We start from the raw sequence: 25,788 nt of genomic DNA, 5'->3' as shown, positions 1-25,788 counted from the left end.
ATGAAACATTTGACATGGAGGCATATTTAGCTCAGTCTAAAATATTGTATATGGAAAAGTTTGCAAATAGAGGGGTTTCTAAATCGAGGTTCCACTGGACTGATAATGTACAAAAAATCAAATTTTTAGCAGACTCACCAAAATGAGCGGGCCCAGACGATGACGTGGAGGTAACGGGAGATGAACACAGGCCAAATGTAAACGTACTGTGGTTACTATTAGTGGGAAGGAAACTGCAGGGGCAAAAGGTGGAAAAGTCTGATCAGCCGGGAACGTTCTTTTGCTTTTTCAACAAAGCCAATACCGACCTTGAGGTTCCAGTCGCAGTTATGGGAGCAGCAGGAGAGAACCATGGGCAGTCTTGTACCTGATGTTTGCTTTCATACAGTATGTCCTCTGTCACCAACAGGGGCTCTGCACTGCAACAGAAGGAAAATGTCACTCGTAGTGAAGTGAAAACATCAAACGTATCATTGAAGGGGCTTTTTGCAACTTTCAAACCAAAAAGAACACAACCAGTGAACAAATGTCACCAGTAATTGTTTCTCAGAATACTTTTCGAATGTTTTTAACAATGACTACGGTAATTCTAATGATGTCCACTGCAGTGGACGCTGTTTCTCAGAAGGATATGAGAAGTGCAATCTTTACAAAAAGCACGCTCTGTGCACCCAAGTGTGATGCACCTGTTTTTTGTTTTTTTTGACTTGACGGGTCCAACCTTTACGCAGCTGTCTTGGGGAACTACTTTTCTCATGTGCTATAAGACAGTGTTTTTCAACCACTGTGCCGCGGCACACTAGTTTGCCGTGAGATACAGTCTGGTGTGCCGTGGGAGATTATGTAATGTCCCCTATTTGGGGTAAAAATATTTTTTGCAAACCAGTAATTATAGTCTGCAAATAACGTGTTGTTGTTGAGTGCTGTCTAGAGCTCGGCAGCGTAACCATGTAATACTCTTCCATATCAGCAGGTCGCAGCCGGTAGATAATTGCTTTGTAGATGTCAGAAACAGCGGGATGCAGTGTGCAGGTAAAAAGGTATCTAATGCTTCAACCAAAAATAAACAAAAAGCGAGTGCCTCTAAGAAAAGGCGTTGAAGCTTAGGGAAGGCTATGCAGAACGAAACTAAAACTGAACTGGCTACAAAGTAAACAAAAACAGAATGCTGGACGACAGCAAAGACTTACAGTGGAGCAAAGACGGCGTCCACAAATTACATCTGTATATGACATGACAATCAACAATGTCCCCACACAGAAGGATAGCAACAACTTAAATATTCTTGATTGCTAAAACAAAGTAGATGCGGGAAATATCACTCAAAGGAAGACATGAAACTATCCATCCATCCATCCATTTTCTACCGCTTATTCCCTTCGGGAAAAACAGCAAAAAACTCAAAATAAGTCACGGCATGATGTGACAGGTGGTGACAGTACACCTACTTTGAGACAAGACCTATAGTGATGCATGCTTGGTTATGGTTTGAAGTCCATCCATCCATCCATTTTCTACCGCTTATTCCCTTTGGGGTCGCGGGGGGCGCTGGAGCCTATCTCAGCTACAATCGGGCGGAAGGCGGGGTACACCGTGGACAAGTCGCCACCTCATCGCAGGGCCAACACAGATAGACAGACAACATTCACACTCACATCCACACACTAGGGCCAATTTAGTGTTGCCAATCAACTTATCCCCAGGTGCATGTCTTTGGAAGTGGGAGGAAGCCGGAGTACCCGGAGGGAACCCACGCAGTCACGGGGAGGACATGCAAACTCCACACAGAAAGATCCCGAGCCCGGGATTGAACCCAAGACTACTCAGGACCTTCGTATTGTGAGGCAGATGCACTAACCCCTCTGCCACCGTGAAGCCTCTGGTTTGAAGTCATTTCCAACAATTGCGACAACGACTTTTTACTGTCAACTGAGTTTCATTTTTTATAATTTCTGCTAGTGGTGTGCCTCCGCATTTTTTCAATGAAAAAAATGTGCCTTGGCTCAAAAAAGGTTGAAAAACACTGCTCTAAGCAGTATATACTGCCCTCTTCCAGCTTTGAGCACAACAATTACGCAACACTAATTAGCATTAACTTTGTTGTGTTGTCAACTAATGTTAGCGATTAGCTGCTAATGTTAGCATCCTTCAATGTGTAGTCTATCAGAACAACATGACTGCAGATTGTTAGTTGCTTCCCTGGGACTGCTTTTGTGTAATGTCGGCCTGAGGAATTCATTTACACAAAAGCAGTCCCAGGGAAGTAACTAACAATCTGCAGTCATGTTGTTCTGATAGACTACACATTGAACTAACATTAGTTGACAACACACAGGTTCGTGTTGCATACTTGTTGTGCTCTAAGCTGGAAGAGGGCAGAATGTAATGCTTAGAGCACATGAGAAAAGTAGTGCCCCAAGACAGCTGCGTGAAGGTTGGACCCGTTAAGTCCAAAAATAAACAGGTGCATCACACTTGGGTGCACAGAGGATGCTTTTTGTAAAGATTGCACTTCTCTTATCCTTCCAAGAACCAGCGTCCACTGCAGTGGACATTTGTGTTTTGAAGAACAGGGTGACTTTATTACAAAATGGCTAAAATATAAAACATAATCACTCTTTTATCGCTGTAATTGGTTCTGGATCTGATCCTGGAAAAGTAATTTCTGCAAAGTAGGAACTATTACTGTATTTTTCGGACTATAACTCGCAGTTTTCTCATAGTTTGGCCTGGGGTGCGACTTATACTCAGGAGCGACTTATGTGTGAAATTATTAACACATTACCATAAAATATTAAATAATATTATTTATCTCATTCACGTAAGAGACTAGACGTATAAGATTTCATGGGATTTAGCGATTAGGAGTGACAGATTGTTTGGTAAACGTATAGCATGTTCTATATGTTATAGTTATTTGAATGACTCTTACCATAATATGTTACGTTAACATACCAGTTGGTTATTTATGCCTCATATAACGTACACTTATTCAGCCTGTTGTTCACTATTCTTTAATTATTTTAAATTGCCTTTCAAATGTCTATTCTTGGTGTTGGATTTTATCAAATAAATTTCCCCAAAAAATGCGACTTATACTCCAGTGCGACTTATATGTTTTTTTCCTTCTTTATTATGCATTTTCGGCCGGTGCGACTTATACCCCGGAGCGACTTATACTCCGAAAAATACGGTAATCATTAATAGAATATTAACATAGATAGTAGGGTTGCATGATTACCGTAAATTCCGGACTACTTTTCCTGCGCTGCGGCTAATGTATGGATTTTTCTTCGCTGATGGCCATAAATCAAATAGTTTTCATGAAACACAAGCAAAAACACTGTAAATGTGTGTTATTGTTTGTGCTTTGACACCATCTTTTGAACGACTTTGCTCACTGGAGGCGATGCTGGGTGAATGCCAACAGTGTTTTCTGCTGTTTTAAAGCTTTGAACCGGAAGTAAAAATGCCGTTCTGTCTTCTAATCGTCCATAACGTTTCTGCACGAAAGGATTCTTCATTCATCACGCAACGTTTGTGAGTTTACAATATAACTCAAACAATTCTTACTTACTAAACCGTCCCGTGTGTGATGTCTGTAGGAGTGTTTTCATGCATATTTGTACGTGCTATCGTAATGTAATCAAGCTAACAGGTTTACGAGTGTCTGTGTTAGTATTATTAACTTACGACGGCATTCTTTTCATATTGTTTCAGTTTCACAAGTTCCTCAGTAAATTCACCAAAACGTCACCGTGGAGTTATTGAGTCTGTTTAGCTGATTGGAGAGCTAGCTTACGCAGCTAGTGGGTCCATGACCATGACTTCTGTTTTGTTTGATCAGCCGTTTTACTGCCGTTTTACAGACACCGTTTGGAAACAATTATGGTATGTGAATAAACATTTATAGAATATTTCTGTGTAAATAACAAATATTACAACGTATATATATATATATATATATATATATATATATATATATATATATATATATATATATATATATATATATACATATACTGTATATATGTATATTAAGTATGTGTCAATGAAAGGCATTTTATGACTTTTCTTAATTTGATTAGTATGATTTTATCGTCATCATTTTATTGCATGATTTTTGTACCCCTTTAATTTAGGTAGCCAGGGACTGCAGATGGAAATGAGCTATTTAACTATAATCTGGTACAGAACATATCTGTCTTTGAGCTTAATGTTTCTGTGCATTGTCCCTTCAAATAAAGACTAAACTATATCCGCGGCTTATAGTCCGGTGCGGCTAATATATGGGGATTTTTTTCTCTTTCAAATTTGGAAAATACGTTAATCAACATCAGTTTTGATTAGCGCCATAATGTAACATAATTGCCAATCAGAATTGTTGAACCTCGCTCTTCTCGCTCTCCAAACAGGGAGAAAGAGCTCTCACTCTGTGTCGTTCTTAGCACCTGAGTGTGTTGATTTCACAGTAGAATCAACTGAACGCAGTGAGCCCTCTTTGCAGTCATCCACAATCTTTGTGTCGATGGGCAGAGAGTGAGACCGCCAGCGTTACACACACAGGATGTACGTACAAAGACTCGGCAGTGAGAAGTTCCGCAAAGTAAAATTAGGAGGGAACGATATGATTATTAAGCCAAATTGTGGGAATATTTCTGCTTCATATGAGATGTTGCAATATGGCCGGTAGCAATTGTCGTTCTCAGGAGATATAACAATGAAAGTGTTGATGTAAAGCATTTTTTCTCCTGTAGGGGGCACTCTAACTGTGTTATGATTCTGTTTTGGTCAATAAATATATGTACTACAGTGCTCTGTTTGGGGCAGCGTGGCTCGGTTGGTAGAGCAGCCATGCCAGCAACTTGAGGGTTCCAGGTTCGATCCCTGCTTCCGCCATCCTAGCCACTGCTGTTGTGTCCTTGGGTAAGACACTTTACCCACCTGATCGCAGTGCCACCCACACTGGTTTAAATGTAACTTAAAGATGCATAAAATGGGTTTCACTATGTAAAGCGCTTTGAGTTTCTAGAGCAGGGGTCCCCAAATAACTGAGCGCCAGGGTCCAAAAATCCGGCACGTATATATATATGTATATATGCATATATATATATATATATATATCCATCCATCCATGCATCCATCTTCTTCCGCTTATCCGAGGTTGGGTCGCGGGGGCAGCAGCCTAAGCAGGGAAGCCCAGACTTCCCTCTCCCCAGCCACTTGGTCCAGCTCTTCCTGTGGGACCCCGAGGCGTTCCCAGGCCAGCCGGGAGACATAGTCTTCCCAACGTGTCCTGGGTCTTCCCCGCGGCCTCCTACCAGTCGGGCGTGCCCTAAACACCTCCCTAGGGAGGCGTTCGGGTGGCATCCTGACCAGATGCCCGAACCACCTCATCTGGCTCCTCTCCATGTGGAGGAGCAGCGGCTTTACTTTGAGCTCCTCCCGGATGACAGAGCTTCTCACCCTATCTCTAAGGGAGAGCATATATATATATATATATATATATATATATATATATATATATATATATATATATATATATATATATTATATAAATATATATATATATATATATATATATATACATACATACATACATATGTTGACCCTGCGATGAGGTGGCGACTTGTCCAGGGTGTACGCTGCCTTCCGCCCGATTGTAGCTGAGATAGGCTCCAGCGCCCCCCGCGACCCCGAAGGGAATAAGCGGTAGAAAATGGATGGATGGATGTACAAACCCTATTTCCATATGAGATGGGAAATTGTGTTAGATGTACCGTATTTTCCGCACTATTAGCCGCACCTAAAAACCACAAATTTACTCAAAAGCTGACAGTGCGGCTTATAACCCGGTGCGCTTTATATATGGATTAATATTAAGATTCATTTTCATAAAGTTTAGGTCTCGCAACTACGGTAAACAGCCGCCATCTTTTTTCCCCGTAGAAGCGGAAGCGCTTCTTCTTCTACGGCAAGCAACCGCCAAGGTAAGCACCCGCCCCCATAGAACAGGAAGCGCTTCTTCTTCTACTGTAAGCAACCACCCGCCCCCGTAGAAGAAGAAGAAGCGCGCGGATATTACGTTTCATTTCCTTTGTGTGTTTACATCTGTAAAGACCACAAAATGGCTCCTACTAAGCGACAGGTTTCCGGTTCATGAAAAGACGCAATCTCTCCATCCGCACACGGACTACTATTTCACAGCAACTGCCTAAAGACTTTCAAGAAAAGCTGGCTACTTTCCGTGCATATTGTAAAAACAAGATAGCTGAAAAAAAGATCCGGCCAGAGAACATTATCAACATGGACGAGGTTCCACTGACTTTTGATATTCCTGTGAACCGCACTGTGGATACAACGGGAGCACGTACGGTGAATATTCGCACCACAGGGAATGAGAAGTCATCCTTCACTGTGGTTCTAGCTTGCCATGCTAATGGCCAGAAACTTCCACCCATGGTGATATTCAAAAGGAAGACCTTGCCAAAAGAGACCTTTCCAGCCGGCGTCATCATAAAAGCTAACTCGAAGGGATGGATGGATGAAGAAAAGATGAGCGAGTGGTTAAGGGAAGTTTACGCGAAGAGGCCGGGTGGCTTTTTTCACGCAGCTCCGTCCATGTTGATATAAGACTCCATGCGCGCCCACATCACGCTGGTTTTTAATATATTATTAAAGTTTGACTGACCTATCTGATTGTTTTTTTGACATTCCCTTTAGCGCAGTTAGATGCGGCTTATAACACGGGGCGGCTTATAGGTGGACAAAGTTTTGAAATATGCCGTTCATTGAAGGCGCGGCTTATAACCCAGGGCGGCTTATGGTGCGGAAAATACGGTAAATACAAACGGAATACAATGATTTGCAAATCATTTTCAACCCATATTCAGTTGAATATGCTACAAAGACAACATATTTGATGTTCAAACTGATAAACTTTTTTTTTTTTTTGCAAATAACCATTAACTTTAGAATTTGATGCCAGCAACACGTGACAAAGAAGTTGGGAAAGGTGGCAATAAAAAAGTTAAAGTTGAGGAATGCTCATCAAACACTTATTTGGAACATCCCACAGGTGAACAAGCAAAATTGGGAACAGGTGGGTGCCATGATTGGGTATAAAAGTAGATTCTATGAAATGCTCAGTCATTCACAAACAAGGATGGGGCGAGGATCACTACTTTGTCAACAAATGCGTGAGCAAATTGTTGAACAGTTTAAGAAAAAACGTTCTCAACCAGCTATTGCAAGGAATTTAGGGATTTCACCATCTACGGTCCGTAATATCATCAAAGGGTTCAGAGAATCTGGAGAAATCACTGCACGTAAGCAGCTAAGCCCGTGACCTTCGATCCCTCAGGCTGTACTGCACCAACAAGCGACATCAATGTGTAAAGGATACCACCACATGGGCTCAGGAACACTTCAGAAACCCACTGTCAGTAACTACAGTTGGTCGCTACATCTGTAAGTGGAAGTTAAAACTCTACAATGCAAGGCGAAAACCGTTTATCAACAACACCCAGAAACGCCGTCGGCTTCGCTGGGCCTGAGGTCATCTAAGATGGAGTGATACAAAGTGGAAAAGTGTTCTGTGGTCTGACGAGTCCACATTTCAAATTGTTTTTGGAAACTGTAGACGTCGTGTCCTCCGGACCAAAGAGGAAAAGAACCATTCGGATTGTTATAGGCGCAAAGTGTAAAAGCCAGCATCTGTGATGGTATGGGGGTGTATTAGTGCCCAAGACATGGGTAACTTACACATCTGTGAAGGCGCCATTAATGCTGAAAGGTACATACAGGTTTTGGAGCAACATATGTTGCCATCCAAGCAACGTTACCATGGACGCCCCTGCTTATTTCAGCAAGACAATGCCAAGCCACGTGTTACATCAACGTGGCTTCATAGTAAAACAGTGCGGGTACTAGACTGGCCTGCCTGTAGTCCAGACCTGTCTCCCATTGAAAATGTGTGGCGCATTATGAAGCCTAAAATACCACAACGGAGACCCCCGGACTGTTGAACAACTTAAGCTGTACATCAAGCAAGAATGGGAAAGAATTCCACCTGAGAAGCTTCAAAAATGTGTCTCCTCAGTTCCCAAACGTTTACTGAGTGTTGTTAAAAGGAAAGGCCATGTAACACAGTGGTGAACATGCCCTTTCCCAACTACTTTGGCACGTGTTGCAGCCAGGAAATTCTAAGTTAATTATTATTTGCAAAAAAAAATAAAGTTTATGAGTTTGAACATCAAATATGTTGTCTTTGTAGTGCATTCAATTGAATATGGGTTGAAAAAGATTTGCAAATCATAGTATTTCGTTTATATTTACATCTAACACAATTTCCCAACTCATATGGAAACGGGGTTTGTATATATATATACATACACATATAATATACAGTCGTGGTCAAAAGTTTACATACACTTGTAAAGAACATAATGTCATGGCTGTCTTGAGTTTCCAAAAATGTCTACAACTCTGATTTTTTTGTGATAGAGTGATTGGAGCACATACTTGTTGGTCACAAAAAACATTCATGAACTTTGGTTCTTTTATGAATGTATTATGGGTCTACTGCAAATGTGAGCAAATCTCACATCACATGGACAAAGATAAGACCTTCTGGAGGAAAGTTCTGTGGTCAAATGAAACAAAAATTGAGCTGTTCGTTCAAAAGGTTTGGGGACCCCTGCTCTCGAGAAAAGCGCTATATAAATATAATTCACTTCACACAATTCACTGTTCTATTCTTTGCTTTTCAAGCCATAACGAGATGATCATTTCAGGACTTACATCTCCGGCGTTGACGTGGTTAATGAGATAAACGGAGATGATGGCCACGCACAGCACTCTGTTCCTCTCACCTGGGTAACAAACGTCACACATTTCAACAATGCAGTAGAGAAAATGCACAATTTGAATCGTATTTATTCAAAAGCACACCTTTTTCCGGCTCACTGACGATGGGTCATCGTTGCCTGTGAAGTGAATGAACAGACGGTTGAAAATAGGAAGAGAACATGCTTGAGTGTCGGGCTGCCAACGTACATTTCCTCACAAGTCCTTTTGTTTTGGAATGGGCCGTGGTCTTTGCCTGTTGTCGCCTCGACCTTTCCCTAAGGTGGTTTCTGGGAAAGAAAATGCAATTCCAAATGTCCTGGAATGATCTTTCCATGCAAAAAGGTGAAATACCATCCGTGGCACTTACTTGAGACAGGCTTCATGTTGGGTGTTAGGACCACTCTCGGCTTCGGCTACTCGTCTCCTCACAGGAACCTGAAATGATCTCAGGTTAGTTGAAGTGCTTTGGGGTGCAAGAGGCCATTAAGTCATGCTTTTATATTTAGCTTCGAGCAGCCTGCATGTCAGATGATAGCCAACAGCTGATGTGTGTAGGATATCTCTCCTTCCTTTTCATTGAGTGATGAGCGTGTGTCTTCATTTCAAATAAATTACAAAAAAATAAATAAAAGAGCAAACAGGTGACATTTAATGAGAAAAAGTTGCAATATTGACACTAATAACACAAAGCTGACATGCATGCTGTTTTTTTCTTAAAAACTGTCAGAAAAGATGTATCAAATTCAATATTGCAAATTTGAAACAAATGTGCTTGTCTGTTGCTGGTGTGAAAGCATGGAATTCTCTAAAGAAAGACTTAAAGGGGAACATTATCACCAGACCTATGTAAGCGTCAATATATACCTTGATGTTGCAGGAAAAAGACTATATATTTTTTTAACCGATTTTCGAACTCTAAATGGGTGAATTTTGGCGAATTAAACGCCTTTCTATTATTCGCTCTCGGAGCGATGACGTCACATCGGGAAGCAATCCGCCATTTTCTCAAACACCGAGTCAAATCAGCTCTGTTATTTTCCGTTTTTTTCGACTGTTTTCCGTACCTTGGAGACATCATGCCTCGTCGGTGTGTTGTCGGAGGGTGTAACAACACGAACAGGGACGGATTCAAGTTGCACCAGTGGCCCGAAGATGCGAAAGTGGCAAGAAATTGGACGTTTGTTCCGCACACTTTACCGACGAAAGCTATGCTACGACAGAGATGGCAAGAATGTGTGGATATCCTGCGACACTCAAAGCAGATGCATTTCCAACTGGACTGGACAGATCAGCTTTCAGGAAAAGAGAGCGGATGAGGGTATGTCTACAGAATATATTAATTGATGAAAACTGGGCTGTCTGCACTCTCAAAGTGCATGTTGTTGCCAAATGTATTTCATATGCTGTAAACCTAGTTCATAGTTGTTAGTTTCCTTTAATGCCAAACAAACACATACCAATCGTTGGTTAGAAGGCGATCGCCGAATTTGTCCTCGCTTTTTCGAATTTGTCGTTTCCGTCGGTTTCGCTTGCATACGGTTCAAACCGATATGGCTCAATAGCTTCAGTTTCTTCTTCAATTTCGTTTTCGCTACCTGCCTCCACACTACAACCACCCGTTTCAATACATGCGTAATCTGTTGAATCGCTTAAGCCGCTGAAATCCGAGTCTGAATCCGAGCTAATGTCGCTATACCTTGCTGTTCTAACCGCCATGTTTGTTTGTATTGGCATCACTGCGTGACGTCACAGGAAAATGGACGGGTGTATATAACGATGGTTAAAATCAGGCACTTTGAAGCTTTTTTTTAGGGATATTGCGTGATGAGTAAAATTTTGAAAAAAACTTCGAAAAATAAAATAAGCCACTGGGAACTGATTTTTAATGGTTTTAACCCTTCTGAAATTGTGATAATGTTCCCCTTTAAAAAGTTGCAAGAATATATTAGAATTTAAAAAGAGTTACAAAAAGAGACAACTGCAATTATATCAAACAGATTTTTTTATTTTGATTGGACGTGTCATTGTGAAAATGCTTAAATGAAAATTAAAAAGTATGTTGGAGTTGGGGTGTTGGTGGAGGGAACAGTTATAAAGTCATCTAAAATAGTTGGTGTTAAAAATGGGGCAGATAAATATAAGAATAGTATTCTTCCATCTGCTCCTTTCTGATCATGAAAATGTATAAGAAACAAAAAAACAATGAAAGTGTCAAATGTACGTGGCTTAAATATATGCTTTTTCATGAAAGGAATAGAAAGAAAAATGATGATATTGTTATGAATTACTGAGCTATTTAAGGCTCCAATTACTTCACTTTAGTAATGTAACCATAATGCTTAACCGTGGTACAACACCCGACGGTTAGCGCTACCGTTTTAAATTGAAATGATCGTAAAGTCGCGATTGATAACACCGATAAAGTCACAGACCGCTGATACTACTCATTCACTAGCGAAACACGAACACAAGAGACATTGATGTATTTCCCAATTAAGACATACAACAACATACCCCAATATAAACTGACAAAAACACATTACTGCCTGAGCAACTAAACTTTTCAATTGTGTACATTGAGACTACAAACTATGGTTGTCCCGATACCAGTATCGGTACCAAAATGTATTTCGATACTTTTCTAAATAAAGGGGACCACAAAAATGGCATTATTGGCTTCATTTTAACTAAAAATCTTAAGAGTACATTAAACAGTGATTATTGCAATTAAAGAACAATTTAGTCCTTAAATAAAATAGTGAACATACTAGACAACTTGTCTTTTAGTAGTAAGTAAACAAACAAATTAGTCTGCTGACGTATGCAGTAACATATTGTGTCATTTATACACCTATTATTTTGTACACATTATAAGGGACAAACTGTACAAATGGATTATTAATCCACTAGTTCATTTACTGTTTATTTCTGTTTTAACATGTTCTATCTACACTTCTGTTCAAATGTAATCAGATGATACCCTGGCGGGAGCAGTCTGATGGCCATCTCAGTACCATTCCAATCTTGTAACATCGCAAACTTTTTTTATGTATGCAATATGAATGGGGTATATGGCTATTGAATAATACCCTTATGGATATCATCTGATGGCTACTGAACTGTATGTAGACTATGATCAAAACTGCTGCACTTTATATACTTCTGCACTTTAAATGAAGCTGCTAAGATACTGTAACCTGATTTGTAATTCACATACCCTCTATGTATTGTACTTGTACTTTAAATTGTTTATCATTATGCAATTTTATTATTGTTGTGTATTTTCAATCCTGTGTAATTTTATTGTGGATATTAGATGCACCATCAGAGGACTACAGATGGAAATTAGCACAGTGCTAAATCTGGTGCAGCCATCTTCTTAATGTAACTGCACATTGTCCTTCAAATAAACAAACAAATACAAGTAGTCACTTATTCTTCTGTTGTTTGATACTTTACATTAGTTTTGGATGATACCACACATTTGGGTATCGATCCGATACAAAGTAGTTACAGGATCATACATTGATCATATTCAAAGTCCTCATGTGTCCAGGGACGTATTTCCTGAGTTTATAAACATAATATAAATTTGAAGATGTTGTGATGCTAAAAAATATTGATGTAATCATAGTAGTATCGACTAGATACGCTCTTGTACCATGGCATTTGTTTACAATTAGGCGCGCTAGCTTTTGTTAGCGGTGACACCGGTGAGCTATTGTATCCTCCTACGGTGTGTAGTGTAGCATGTTTAGCTATTCCTCATCCTGCAGTGATAATGCTACTTGCTGTAAGAATAATTGTATCCAAGTTATCACAAAACTTTTTGTTTCCATGAGTTCCCGGCGAGAGGACAAAAGCTGTCTTTGATCCTGCCAAGCAAAAGGCTTGTAAAACTCCACTGTGTAGGATGGGAAGCGACATGAAGGTGTCGGTTTCTTTGATCTATTGGTAATCCACAGGAAGATCTTGTCTTGACCCGAGATCTACAAAGCGGCGAGGAAGCAGGACCTGACGCAAGCTCCAGGCATCTTTTCTTTGAACTGTTTTGTGACCAAGGGCGACGGCTGTTTATGACCCCCTCTCCCTTTAGAAACAGCTGTTGCCATGTAATCAGGGAAAGTCCAAATAAAAGAGGAGGCGTGCAATTATTTTGTCAGAGTGTGGGACGACACTGTACAAGGGTACAGGTCTACGCGCTCTCCTCATTGAGCTAAATTGAATCCTGTCTCTGTTTAATTCCTTGCTTCTTGTCTGTTTAATAGATGTCATCGGCGTTTGAACCTGACACTTGTAAGAAACTTACTTTATTTGTCGCCATGCAGACAAGGATTAGTGATTTAGAAGTAGCTAAAACACTGCTGGATGGATGTTTGCTGCTAGCTAGCTAGCCTTGTCTTAAAGCACCTCTTCCTGAGGGCGTTTCAGTGTTATAACTTCACCTTTATCTTTAGTTTTCCCTTTTCTGTCTACACACTGTGTCTGCTTGTAAGTACTCTGTTTGTGTGCGCTGCAGAACATGCTTCTCTGCTCGTAAAACGAGGAATGTCACGACATGACGACGCGCCGTCATGCCCGGGAACCGGTACTTTTCAAACAGAGTATAGTACAATTTTTTATTCATTAGTACCGCGACACTATACTAGTACCGGTATACCGTACAACCCTACTACAGACGGTGCTATCTTGGAACAAAGTGATGGATTTTATACTCAAAGGAATGACAACAGGAAGTGAACTCACGTAACGTCAAACCGAAACTGATACAACCAGATCCCGTTTTTATTTATCATAAAAAATAAAAATAAAAATAAAAATAAATGTTTCCAAATGAAAACGATAAAAGATAAACTTATTTTAACATTCAAATACAAGTATGGTTCTTTAAGAAGCTACAACAATATTAAATATTAATTCTGCCAATGAAAGTATATTGTGTGTCACTCTATTGTATTTATTTGTTAATAAAATCTGGTTCAAAGATTTCAGTGTGTGTATAAGTACTGTGTGAAGATATTCAACAATTACAATATAATTAGGATAACTGTGATAGTTTTGATCACACTAACCGTGAAATAAAACTCTCATGTCGTTATATCCCTACTTCACATTAAAATATTACACTTTGAAACATTGCATATTTTGTGTGTTTGCCATAAAAACAAGGTAGTCCATGACAAAAACAACAATAAACAATAGAAACATAAAATATATATATATAATAAAAACTTATATGTGACGGATCAATCTGTAGTTAATTTGGAGATTTAGGTGTTGAAAGTAAAAATATGAAAAATAATGAATGACTTCTTTTTAACACTTATGAGTTGGGCCCTTTTGGATCCCCAATAATTATAGTGGGATTGTTTTTTAAACTGTCAATGCTCAAATAAATAATACATCCAAATCAATGTTGTGAAGCGCCAATAACTCCACATCAAATATCACACTTGGAACATTTGGGGTTTTCTTTAACAAAAGGGCCACAAAATATTTGACAAATATAAAATAAAGTGTTGAAGTTGATCTGGAGACTTATGTGTTGAAAAACAAAATTAGTATTTTAGACTTTTGACAAGAACAAGAAAGTTTGATCATATTACGCCTATACTGGCTCACCTGCACTGGCTTCCTGTGCATTTAAGATGTAATAATAATAATAACTGAGATTTATATAGCGCTTTTCTAAGTACCCAAGGTCGATGTGACTTTAAGGTTTTACTACTTACGGATAAAATACTACACGGTCTAGCTCCATCCTATCTTGCTGATTGTATTGTACCATATGTCACGGCCAGAAATCTGCGTTCAAAGAACTCCGGCTTATTAGTGATTCCCAGAGCCCAAAAAAAGTCTGCGGGCTATAGAGCGTTTTCTATTGGGGCTCCAGTACTCTGGAATGCCCTCCCGGTAACAGTTAGAGATGCTACCTCAGTAGAAGCATTTAAGTCCCATCTTAAAACTCATTTGTATACTCTAGCCTTTAAATAGACCCCCTTTTTAGACCAGTTGATCTGCCGTTTCTTTTCTTTTCTCCTCTGCTCCCCTCTCCCTTGTGGAGAAGGAGACACACAGGTCCGGTGGCCATGGATGAAGTGCTGGCTGTCCAGAGTCGGGACCCGGGGTGGACCGCTTGCCTGTGCATCGGTTGGGGACATCTCTGCACTGCTGACCCTTCTCCGCTCAGGATGGTCTCCTGCTGGCCCCACTATGGACTGGACTCTCACTATTATGTTAGATCCACTATGGACTGGACTCTCACACTATTATGTTAGATCCACTATGGCCTGGACTCTCACACTATTATGTTAGATCCACTATGGACTGGACTCTCACTATTATGTTAGAGCCACTATGGACTGGACTCTCACACTATTATGTTAGATCCACTATGGACTGGACTCTCACTATTATGTTAGATCCACTATGGACTGGACTCTCACTATTATGTTAGATCCACTATGGACTGGACTCTCACTATTATGTTAGATCCACTATGGACTGGACTTTCACTAATATGTTAGATTCATTATGGACTGGACTCTCACACTATTATGTTAGATCCACTATGGACTGGACTCTCACTATTATGTTAGATTCACTATGGACTGGACTCTCACTATTATGTTAGATCCACTATGGACTGGACTTTCACTAATATGTTAGATTCATTATGGACTGGACTCTCACACTATTATGTTAGATCCACTATGGACTGGACTCTCACTATTATGTTAGCTCCACTATGGACTGGACTCTCACTATTATGTTAGATCCACTATGGACTGGACTCTCACACTATTATGTTAGATCCACTATGGACTGGACTCTCACTATTATGTTCGATCCACTATGGACTGGACTCTCACACTATTATGTTAGATCCACAATGGACTGGACTCTCACACTATTATGTTAGATCCACAATGGACTGGACTCTCACTATTATGTTAGATTCACTATGAACTGGACTCTCACTATTATGTTAGATCCACTATGGACTGGACTCTCACTATTATGTTAGATCCACTATGGACTGGACTTTCACTAATATGTTAGATTCATTATGGACTGGACTCTCACACTATTACCGTATGTTAGATCCACTATGGACTGGGCTCTCACTATTATGTTAGATTCACTATGGACTGGACTCTCACTATTATGTTAGATCCACTATGGACTGGACTTTCACTACCGTAATATGTTAGATTCATTATGGACTGGACTCTCACACTATTATGTTAGATCCACTATGGACTGGACTCTCACTATTATGTTAGATCCACTATGGACTGGACTCTCACTATTATGTTAGATCCACTATGGACTGGACTCTCACTATTATGTTAGATCCACTATGGACTGGACTCTCACACTATTATGTTAGATCCACTATGGACTGGACTCTCACTATTATGTTCGATCCACTGTGGACTGGACTCTAACACTATTATGTTAGATCCACAATGGACTGGACTCTCACACTATTATGTTATATCCACTATGGACTGGACTCTCACTATTATGTTAGATTCACTATGAACTGGACTCTCACTATTATGTTAGATCCACTATGGACTGGACTTTCACTAATATGTTAGATCCATTATGGACTGGACTTTCACAATACTATGTCAGACCCACTCGACATCCATTGCTTTCGGTCTCCCCTAAAGTCATTCACATCGACGTCCCACTGGGGTGAGTTTTTCCTTGCCCTTATGTGGGCTCTGTACCGAGGATGTCGTTGTGGCTTGTGCAGCCCTTTGAGACACTTGTGATTTAGGGCTATATAAATAAACATTGATTGATAGTTTTTTACTTTTTTTTTTATATACATTTTTATGACTGAGACTAGGGCTGGGCGATGTATCGATATACTCGATATGTCGCGGGTTTGTCTCAGTGCGATATAGAAAATGACTATATCGTGATATTGGGGTATACGTTCTCACACTGTTACTTTTAGCTGCGGGCATTAAACTGCATGCTTTCCCCAGTCTTTCTTGTCTGTCCTTCTCACAGAGACTTAAAACAAGCGCACCTTCTTACATACGTCACACGCTCCCGTGGAGCAGACAAGTAGCGACATGGTAACGTTAGCTGTGGTGCGAGTGGTAATACGAGAGAGAGAAGGTGCGAATCTTGTAACAAATGAAGGAAGAATTAATTCCCAAGAAAAACAGCAGTGGGTCCATCGTCTGGAGGTGGTTTGGCTTCAAGCGGGAAGATGTCTAACAGACAACCGTAATTTGTCAAGTGTGGGGCAAAAGCATTGCTACAAAAAGTAGCATTACTGCTAATATGTAGCATCATTTGAAAAGTCACCCGCTAGAGAATAAGGAGTGCTTGAAACTCCGCATGTCAACATCTCTGTTCAGTGCCACACCCACAAAATGCAGAGGCAACCATTTTCACATCAACACCGCATGAAACAAATAGTCAACAACAAAAGGAGATAACGTCCGCAGGAACCTACCACATAGCGAAGGACATACACTATTTGATTTCCTATTATGCAGCTAATTTTTATTTGACACTTATTGAAATATCTTGTGTGACATCATGCACAAAAGTGCACTATATTTGTTTTAAACTACTGTAGTGGCGTTCTGTACAAAAAGTGCACCTTCATTTAGTGTTGTTTTGATATGTCATCTTAGTGACATCATGCACAAAAGTGCATTAATAGCTTGTTTTAAAATGTCTCTGACAATCTTGCACTTTCTGTTTTGTAAATGACATGAATGTTTGTGCCACTGCTTAAAGGGGAACATTATCACAATTTCAGAATTGTTAAAACCATTAAAAATCAGTTCCCAGTGGCTTATTATATTTTTCGAAGTTTTTTTCAAAATTTTACCCATCACGCAATATCTCTAAAAAAAGCTTCAAAGTGCCTGATTTTAACCATCGTTATATACACCCGTCCATTTTCCTGTGACGTCACATAGTGAAGCCAACACAAACAAACATGGTGGAAAGAACAGCAAGCTATAGCGACATTAGCTCGGATTCAGACTCGGATTTCAGCGGCTTAAGCGATTCAACAGATTACGCATGTATTGAAACGGATGGTTGTAGTGTGGAGGCAGGTAGCGAAAACGAAATTGAAGAAGAAACTGAAGCTATTGAGCCATATCGGTTTGAACCGTATGCAAGCGAAACCGACGAAAACGACACGACAGCCAGCGACACGGGAGAAAGCGAGGACGAATTCGGCGATCGCCTTCTAACCAACGATTGGTATGTGTTTGTTTGGCATTAAAGGAAACTAACAACTATGAACTAGGTTTACAGCATATGAAATACATTTGGCAACAACATGCACTTTGAGAGTGCAGACAGCCCAATTTTCATCAATTAATATATTCTGTAGACATACCCTCATGTCAGCAGGCCAGGGAAGCTAGGGTCGATATTCTTCTCTTGATCATCTTCGGGACGGTGTGAGCCAAGACATCCAGGGGGTTTAGCTCGCTCGTCTGCGGGAACAAACTGCCGCCATTGCTTGCCGTCCTACCGAGGGCCTTTGTCCCTGAATTGCTCACACACTCCGGCAGATTCAATGGGGGTCTGGCGGCAGATTTCTTTGACTTTATCGTTGGAAATGCATCTGCTTTGAGTGTCGCAGGATATCCACACATTCTTGCCATCTCTGTCGTAGCATAGCTTTCGTCGGTAAAGTGTGCGTAACAAACGTCCAATTTCTTGCCACTTTCGCATCTTTGGGCCACTGGTGCAACTTGAATCCGTCCCTGTAAGTGTTGTTACACCCTCCGACAACACACCGACGAGGCATGATGTCTCCAAGGTATGGAAAACAGTCGAAAAAACGGAAAATAACAGAGCTGATTTGACTCAGTGTTTGAGAAAATGGCGGATTGCTTCCTGATGTGACGTCACATTGTGACGTCATCGCTCCGAGAGCGAATATTAGAAAGGCGTTTAATTCGCCAAAATTCACCCATTTAGAGTTCGGAAATCGGCTAAAAAAAAAATATGGTCTTTTTTCTGCAACATCAAGGTATATATTGACGCTTACATAGGTCTGGTGATAATGTTCCCCTTTAATAACTGTTTAATAAATACACTTTTAGTTGTGATTTCCCTCTCTGCATGAAAGTTTAAAAGTAGCATATATTAATGCAGTATGAAGAAGAATGTTTTAATGTAGACACATAGAATCATCATACTGCTGTGATTATATGCATCAAGTGTTCATTCAAGGCTAAGGCAAAATATGGAGATATATATTGTGTATCGCGACATGGCCTAAAAATATTGAGATATTAAAAAAAGGCCATATCGCCCAGCCCTAACTGAGACCCATGAAGGTCCTAAAGGTTAGAAAAAAACATACATTGGAATGGTTTTGATCATGAAAAGTATCAAAATGGCCCCCACAGTGGGAAAAAGTTAGGTTTAGACTGTAATGAAAATGGATAAACGGACCTGCACGCAGCGCAGACCTCCATCCCATCTGTAAACATTCCTGAAGGGTCTTCTGTCCACGGGACAAGAGGGGACCATCTGCAACTTTTGGGGAAAATATTGAAAATGATCAAATGATCCTGCTTTAACAAAACATCTCAATGCATCAGTCTTTACAAGGTCCTTCCCAAATAAGAGTGAATCCAATAACGGAGTCAAGTTGAACATCACCTCCGCCCAAGTCAGCAGGCATCCCAGGCAGAAGACATGGCAGCAGCTGTCGGGCATGGCCAGCTCTCCTCGGGCCAGGACACCCAGGCAGATCGGACATCGCTCGGCCTCCTCGCCGTCGCTCCCATCGGAGGGCGACCCTTGGCCGCCTAGACGCAGAAAGTCATTACAAGGCATGTCGTGTGCCATGCATGCAAGCGCCAAAAAAGGGATTGAGCCTCACCGCTTTCAGCTCCCGTCATGTCCAGCCCCGGGCTGTCCTGATCACCACTGCACAGAGAGAGCATGTCACCATATGTCCACGTGCAGCTGTACTGCAGTTTGATGCTTTGCACCTTGGAGGAAACTGCAATTCTGACACATTTGTGCAAACTAGGGTTGTACGGTATACCACTACTGGTATAGTATCGCAGTACTAATGAATCAAAAACGCTACTATACTCTGTTTGAAAAGTACCGGTTCGCCATCGTTACATCGTGACATTGCTGGTTTTACGAGCAGAGGAGCATGTTCGGCAGCGCGCACACACAGAGTACTTACAAGCAGACACGGTGTGTAGACAGAAAAGGGAGAACGGATGCATTTTGGCTAAAAAACTAAAGATAAAGGTGAAGTTATAACACTGAAACACCCTCAGGAAGATGTCCGTCTGTAATCGGTGGTGTTTTAGCTACTTCCAAATCACTAAACCTGGCCTCCATGGCGACAAATAAAGTATGTTTCTTACAACTATCATTATCACTGCAGGACGAGGAATAGCTAAACATGCTTCACTACACACCGTAGGAGGATACAATAGCTCACCGGCGTCACCGCTAACAAAAGATAGCGCTCCTGAATGTAAACAAACGCCATGGGTGGATCTACACCTGACATCCACTGTAATGATACCAAGTACAAGAGCATATCTAGTCGATACTACTAAGATTACGTCGATATTTATTATCGTCACAACATCTTTTTTCCTTTTTTTTAAATTCACATTATGTTTATAAAGTCAGTAAATACGTCCCTGGACACATGAGGACTTTGAATATGACCAATGTATGATCCTGTAACTACTTGGTATCGGATCGATACCTAAATGTGTGGTATCATCCAAAACTAATGTAAAGTATCAAAGAAGAGAAGAATAAGTGATTATTACATTTTAACAGAAGTGTAGATAGAACATGTTAAAACAGAAAGTAAGCAGATATTAACAGTAAATGAACTAGTGGATTAATAATCCATTTGTACAGTTTGTCCCTCGTAATGTGTACAAAATAATAGGTGTATAAATGACACAATATGTTACTGCATACGTCAGCAGACTAATTAGGAGTCTTTGTGTGTTTAATTACTACTAAAAGACAAGTTGTCTAGTATGTTCACTATTTTATTTAAGGACAAACTTGCAATAATAAACATATGTTTCATGTACCCTAAGATTTTTTTGTTAAAAATAAAGCCAATAATGAATTTTTTTTGTGGTCCCCTTTATTTAGAAAAGTATCAAAATACATTTTGGCATTGGTACCAAAATATTGGTATTGGGACAACCCTCGTGCAAACTATCTTCCGTTTTCAAGCGTTTCAACGATTTGTGACCTGACAAATGATGATGGTGGCGACAGTCAAATGTCTAACACCAAACTATTAACTCATGTTGATCGGCATTTCTCAACTTTCTGAGCTTTTTACGATGTCTAATTTCAGCAGGGCTGGGCTATATGGCTGAAAAGTGTATCACGATAAAAGTGTTTTAAATCGGTCGATATCGGTAATTATTGATATATTTTTTTATGACCTATGGAAAATAAGCAGTAGATAAATACATGAAATGTAAATATTTTAATTTGAAATGTCACTTTCCTCTGATTATAATGTCAGCTATCAAGGCAGACAGGAAATGTCAACACAAACATGGAAAACACTCCAACAATGTCAACAAAATAGTCAAATCACATTGAACACTGAACAAGAAGCTCTTAAAATGAAGGAATATGTAAGAAATGCTGCATAAAGTGTAAGAAAATAGTGCAAAGTGTGAAAATATAATGTGAAAATATAAACAGGGAAACCTAAGAACATTTTCTGCAGGTTTAGTGCAAGGAAATAACAACTGTGTAACATGTATTTGCCCTGTTATTCTTATTTAACTATGGAAATACATTTTTGTTATGCAGTAGTTGTTTAAATATTATTAATATATCGGTCGATATTGATAATTATTAACATTTTTATGACTTATAGAAAATAAGAAGCAGGAGAATAATATTATTTACCGTATTTTCCGCACTATAAGGCGCACCTAAAAACCACAATTTTTCTCAAAAGCTGACAGTGCGCCTTATAACCCGGTGCGCTTTATTACGATTAATTTTCATAAAGTTTCGGTCTCGCAACTTCGGTAAACAGCCGCCATCTTTTTTCCCGGTAGAACAGGAAGCGCTTCTTCTTCTACGCAAGCAACCGCCAAGGAAAGCACCCGCCCCCATAGAACAGGAAGCGCTTCACCCGCCCCCGGAAGAAGAAGAAAAAACGCGCGGATATCACCGTACGTTTCATTTCCTGTTTACATCTGTAAAGACCACAAAATGGCTCCTACTACGCGACAAGGATCCGGTTCATAAAAAGACGCAATCTCTCCATCCGCACACGGATTACTACCGTATTTCACAGCAACTGATATTCCTGTGAACTGCACTGTGGAACGGGAGCACGTACGGTGAATATTTGCACCACAGGGAATGAGAAGTCATCCTTCACTGTGGTTCTAGCTTGCCATGCTAACTTCCACCCATCCAAAAGAGACCTTTCCAGCCGGCGTCATCATAAAAGCTAACTCGAAGGGATGGATGGATGAAGAAAAGATGAGCGAGTGGTTAAGGGAAGTTTACGCGAAGAGGCCGGGTGGCTTTTTTCACACAGCTCCGAAGGCGAACACACCTTCACTAAGACGGGCAGATAGCGCCGGTCGACATACGCCAACATCTGCCAGTGGATCGTAAATGCCTGGGCAGATAGTTTCGGTCACAACTGTGGTCCGAGCTTTCCGGAAGGCAGGATTCACAGAACTGCTGCACAACAACAGCGACACTGAATCCGATGACTTCGACGAGGCGGAGCCGGCCATTTTTGGATCCCACGCTTGCGCAACTTTTCAATTCGGACACCGAAGACGAAGAATTCGAAGGATTTACGAATGAAGAATAACTTCAGAAGGTGAGCGCTATGTTTATTTTGTGTGTTGTGACATTAACGTTCGAGCAACATTATGTTGCTATTTATTGCTCTACACCATTTTGAATTTTACTATGTTTGTGATTGCACATTTGCGTACATTTTGGGACAGAGTTGTTAGAACGCTGGTTTTCAATATATTATTAAAGTTTGACTGAACTATCTGACTGTTTTTTTGACATTCACTTTAGCGCAGCGTTTTTTTGACATTCACTTTAGCGCAGCGTAGGCGCGGCTTATAGTCCGGGGCGGCTTATTGGTGGACAAAATTATGAAATATGTAATTCATAGAAGGTGCGGCTAATAATCCGGTGCGCCTTATAGTGCGGAAAATACGGTATATGAAATGTAACTTCCTCTGATTATAATCCCCTCAGCTTTCAAGGCAGAAAGGAAATGTCAACACAAACATGGAAAACACTCAATGTCCACAAAATAGTCAAATCACATTGAACACTTAAATATAACCTCTTAAAAATATGGAATATGTAAGTATTGCTGTATAAAGTGTAAGAAAATAGTGCAAAGTGTGAAAATGTAAACGCAGAGAAACCTAAGAAGAACTATTTTCTGCAGGTTTAGTGCCAGGAAATAACAACTGTGTAACATGTATTTGCCCTGTTATTCTTATTTAACTATGGAAATTATTTTTTGTTATGCAATAATTGTCCAAAGTGTGAAATTGTAAACACAGAGATACCTGAGGAGAACTCTTTTCTGCAGGTTTAGTGGCAGGAAGTTACAGCTGTGCTCTAAAGGGTGAGCACAGCACAGCTTTAACACACCGAACCTTATCAGCCACCTGACACGCCAGCATCGCTACGACGGTGTTTTTGAAAGCCAACGACGACGCTCCAAAAAAAGCTGCCTCAGCCGCAAAAGTTATAAGGTTGTTGCTAAAATAGTCTGATACAGGGCCAGTGTCGGCCTTACCAACTCTTTATTTGGACATTTTTTTCAATGATTAAATGATTTTGTGATTTTTGCCTTCAAGTTGTTAAAAAAAAACATGATTATTATTACACTAAAACACATGATTAATACGCAAAAAAAGAAAAACATAACTTAAAATAAAATTCAACAAGTAAATATTGTCTTTTCTGCTGTTATGATATACAAATATTCAGGTAAAAAAGTCAACAGTGAAAAATAAGTATATTATGAGCCTTGGCCAATACTGGTATTAAGTTGATATGATATTAGCACAAAAGATACTTGTATTAGGATAGACTTATATTTATTTATTAGTGTGGAATGTTAGAAAAGCTTTGATGAAGTGAAAAGACAAACAGAGGTATGAAAAACACTAACCGACTGGAATGATGCTGTCTTTAAGTTGAAGTGGAATGATAAAGTGTTTTTTGGCGAAACATAGTAGTCACCATAATTCTTCATCATCATCATCATCATCTCTTTTTATTCCTTTCATGAAAATGCATATATATATACAAGCCACATACAGTTGACACTTTCATTTTTTGTTTCTTATACTTTTCCATTAATTAATTAATTAAATCCATGACGTATTAAGTGGAGTGGTGCGGAAACATTTGTTCCTGGATGCAAGTTTAATACGCTGCTGCCTTGGAGACTTTGTGTTTAATATTATTTGATACTTGTTGATATTGCGCATGTTTTAGATTGCAATATTGTTCAATAACGGACACTAATTATGTGATACTTGTTATTTTGCTTGTATCGGATCGATACCTGACAGCAATATATCGGACACTCCTAGTTATTAGTATCAAAATTTAAGCTTTTTATATTCAGTGTTGGCGTTAACTCACATTTTGTGTCTTTTTACGCATTGAAATCAGAAAGGATGCGCAATTCTGGAAGCCCGCGCGTCCCGAGGATGCAGATTTTTTTTCTTTTACTTCCCAGTTTGCTTGTTTGTTTTTTTATTTTATCGATTATCGCTTTCCGCCGGAGTTTTGTTTAGTTTATATTTGCCGGGTCAAATTTCCGTCCCCGTTTATGGCGTTTTTATTGGTCGTAAATTTTGATTCGCCGAAAGTTTTATCAATCACAAATACTGCCTCAGTTTGCACTCGGACAACTTTACCGCTGTCAAAAGAAAGACTTCATGGTAAACACTAAGGTGAGTGTAAAGTCAACCTTTTTAACTAGGGTTGCAAAATTCCGGGAATATTCAAAGTTGGAAACTTTCCACGGGAATTAACGGGAAATGAATGGGAATAAACATTGAATGCAACATGCTAGATCTTGCAGCATGATTATTAACTAAAACAACCTGATTTAATGTAAATTCAGTAGAATTTCAACCCTGCACTGTGCATTCTTCCATCACATGCACGGATAATTCCCAGCATGCTACACACTACAGCAGGGCTATTGAGGCCACACTAGTATTTGAGCCCAAGGACTTCATCCGGTCAGGTAAGTGTTAATGATATTACTGGAGTATATATATTTGATCTATGGTATTTAAGTGTAACAGAGGTGTAATTGCTTGTTACTGTATGACTGTAGACTACTCCAGCAGACTTCCACTCAAGCTAGCTAGCTGTTCCTGTACTTATTAAATGATTTTGGGGCCAATATCTCTAGCTAGCTAGATTTATGTACCACCACAGACTCATAATGAACTGAAAATATTTTTCCGTTAGCCGTGATGCTAATTTTCTCTATGTTAAATCCCATTCATTTATGCTAACAATGTTAGCGATCCGAATTGACCCTTTTTGTGATCTGTAAAGTTCAACTACTAAAAATACACACTATTATGCTAGATCCACCATGGACTGGACTCTCACACTATTATGCTAGATCCATCATGGACTGGACTCTCACACTATTATCCTAGATCCACCATGGACTGGACTCTCACACTATCATGCTAGATCCACCATGGACTGGACTCTCACACTATCATGCTAGATCCACCATGGACTGGACTCTCACACTATTATCCTAGATCCACCATGGACTGGACTCTCACACTATTATGTTAGATCCACCATGGACTGGACTCTCACACTATCATGCTAGATCCACCATGGACTGGACTCTCACAC

The 25,788-nt window shown here is 40.0% G+C and overlaps 1 protein-coding gene across 1 annotated transcript in view; it reads right to left on the bottom strand.

Moving 5' to 3' along the window:
* scaf11 (SR-related CTD-associated factor 11) overlaps positions 1 to 25,788 on the bottom strand; it is a 55,942-nt gene that overhangs the window by 24,773 nt on the left and 5,381 nt on the right. Inside the window, exons 2-10 of the mRNA XM_061961277.1 lie at positions 19,745 to 19,791; positions 19,522 to 19,670; positions 19,312 to 19,395; positions 9,218 to 9,285; positions 9,058 to 9,137; positions 8,953 to 8,987; positions 8,803 to 8,873; positions 309 to 419; positions 139 to 233 (exon numbers count right to left, since the gene is read on the bottom strand). Coding sequence (XP_061817261.1) covers positions 139 to 233; positions 309 to 419; positions 8,803 to 8,873; positions 8,953 to 8,987; positions 9,058 to 9,137; positions 9,218 to 9,285; positions 19,312 to 19,395; positions 19,522 to 19,670; positions 19,745 to 19,763 — 712 coding nt within the window. The 5' untranslated portion in view covers positions 19,764 to 19,791. The remainder of the gene's footprint in view (positions 1 to 138; positions 234 to 308; positions 420 to 8,802; positions 8,874 to 8,952; positions 8,988 to 9,057; positions 9,138 to 9,217; positions 9,286 to 19,311; positions 19,396 to 19,521; positions 19,671 to 19,744; positions 19,792 to 25,788) is intronic.

Source organism: Nerophis lumbriciformis, linkage group LG05 (assembly GCF_033978685.3).
Source record: "Nerophis lumbriciformis linkage group LG05, RoL_Nlum_v2.1, whole genome shotgun sequence".
NCBI lineage: Eukaryota > Metazoa > Chordata > Actinopteri > Syngnathiformes > Syngnathidae > Nerophis > Nerophis lumbriciformis.
Note: the sequence above shows the minus strand (reverse complement) of the source record. Positions and strands in the feature narration are given on the sequence as shown.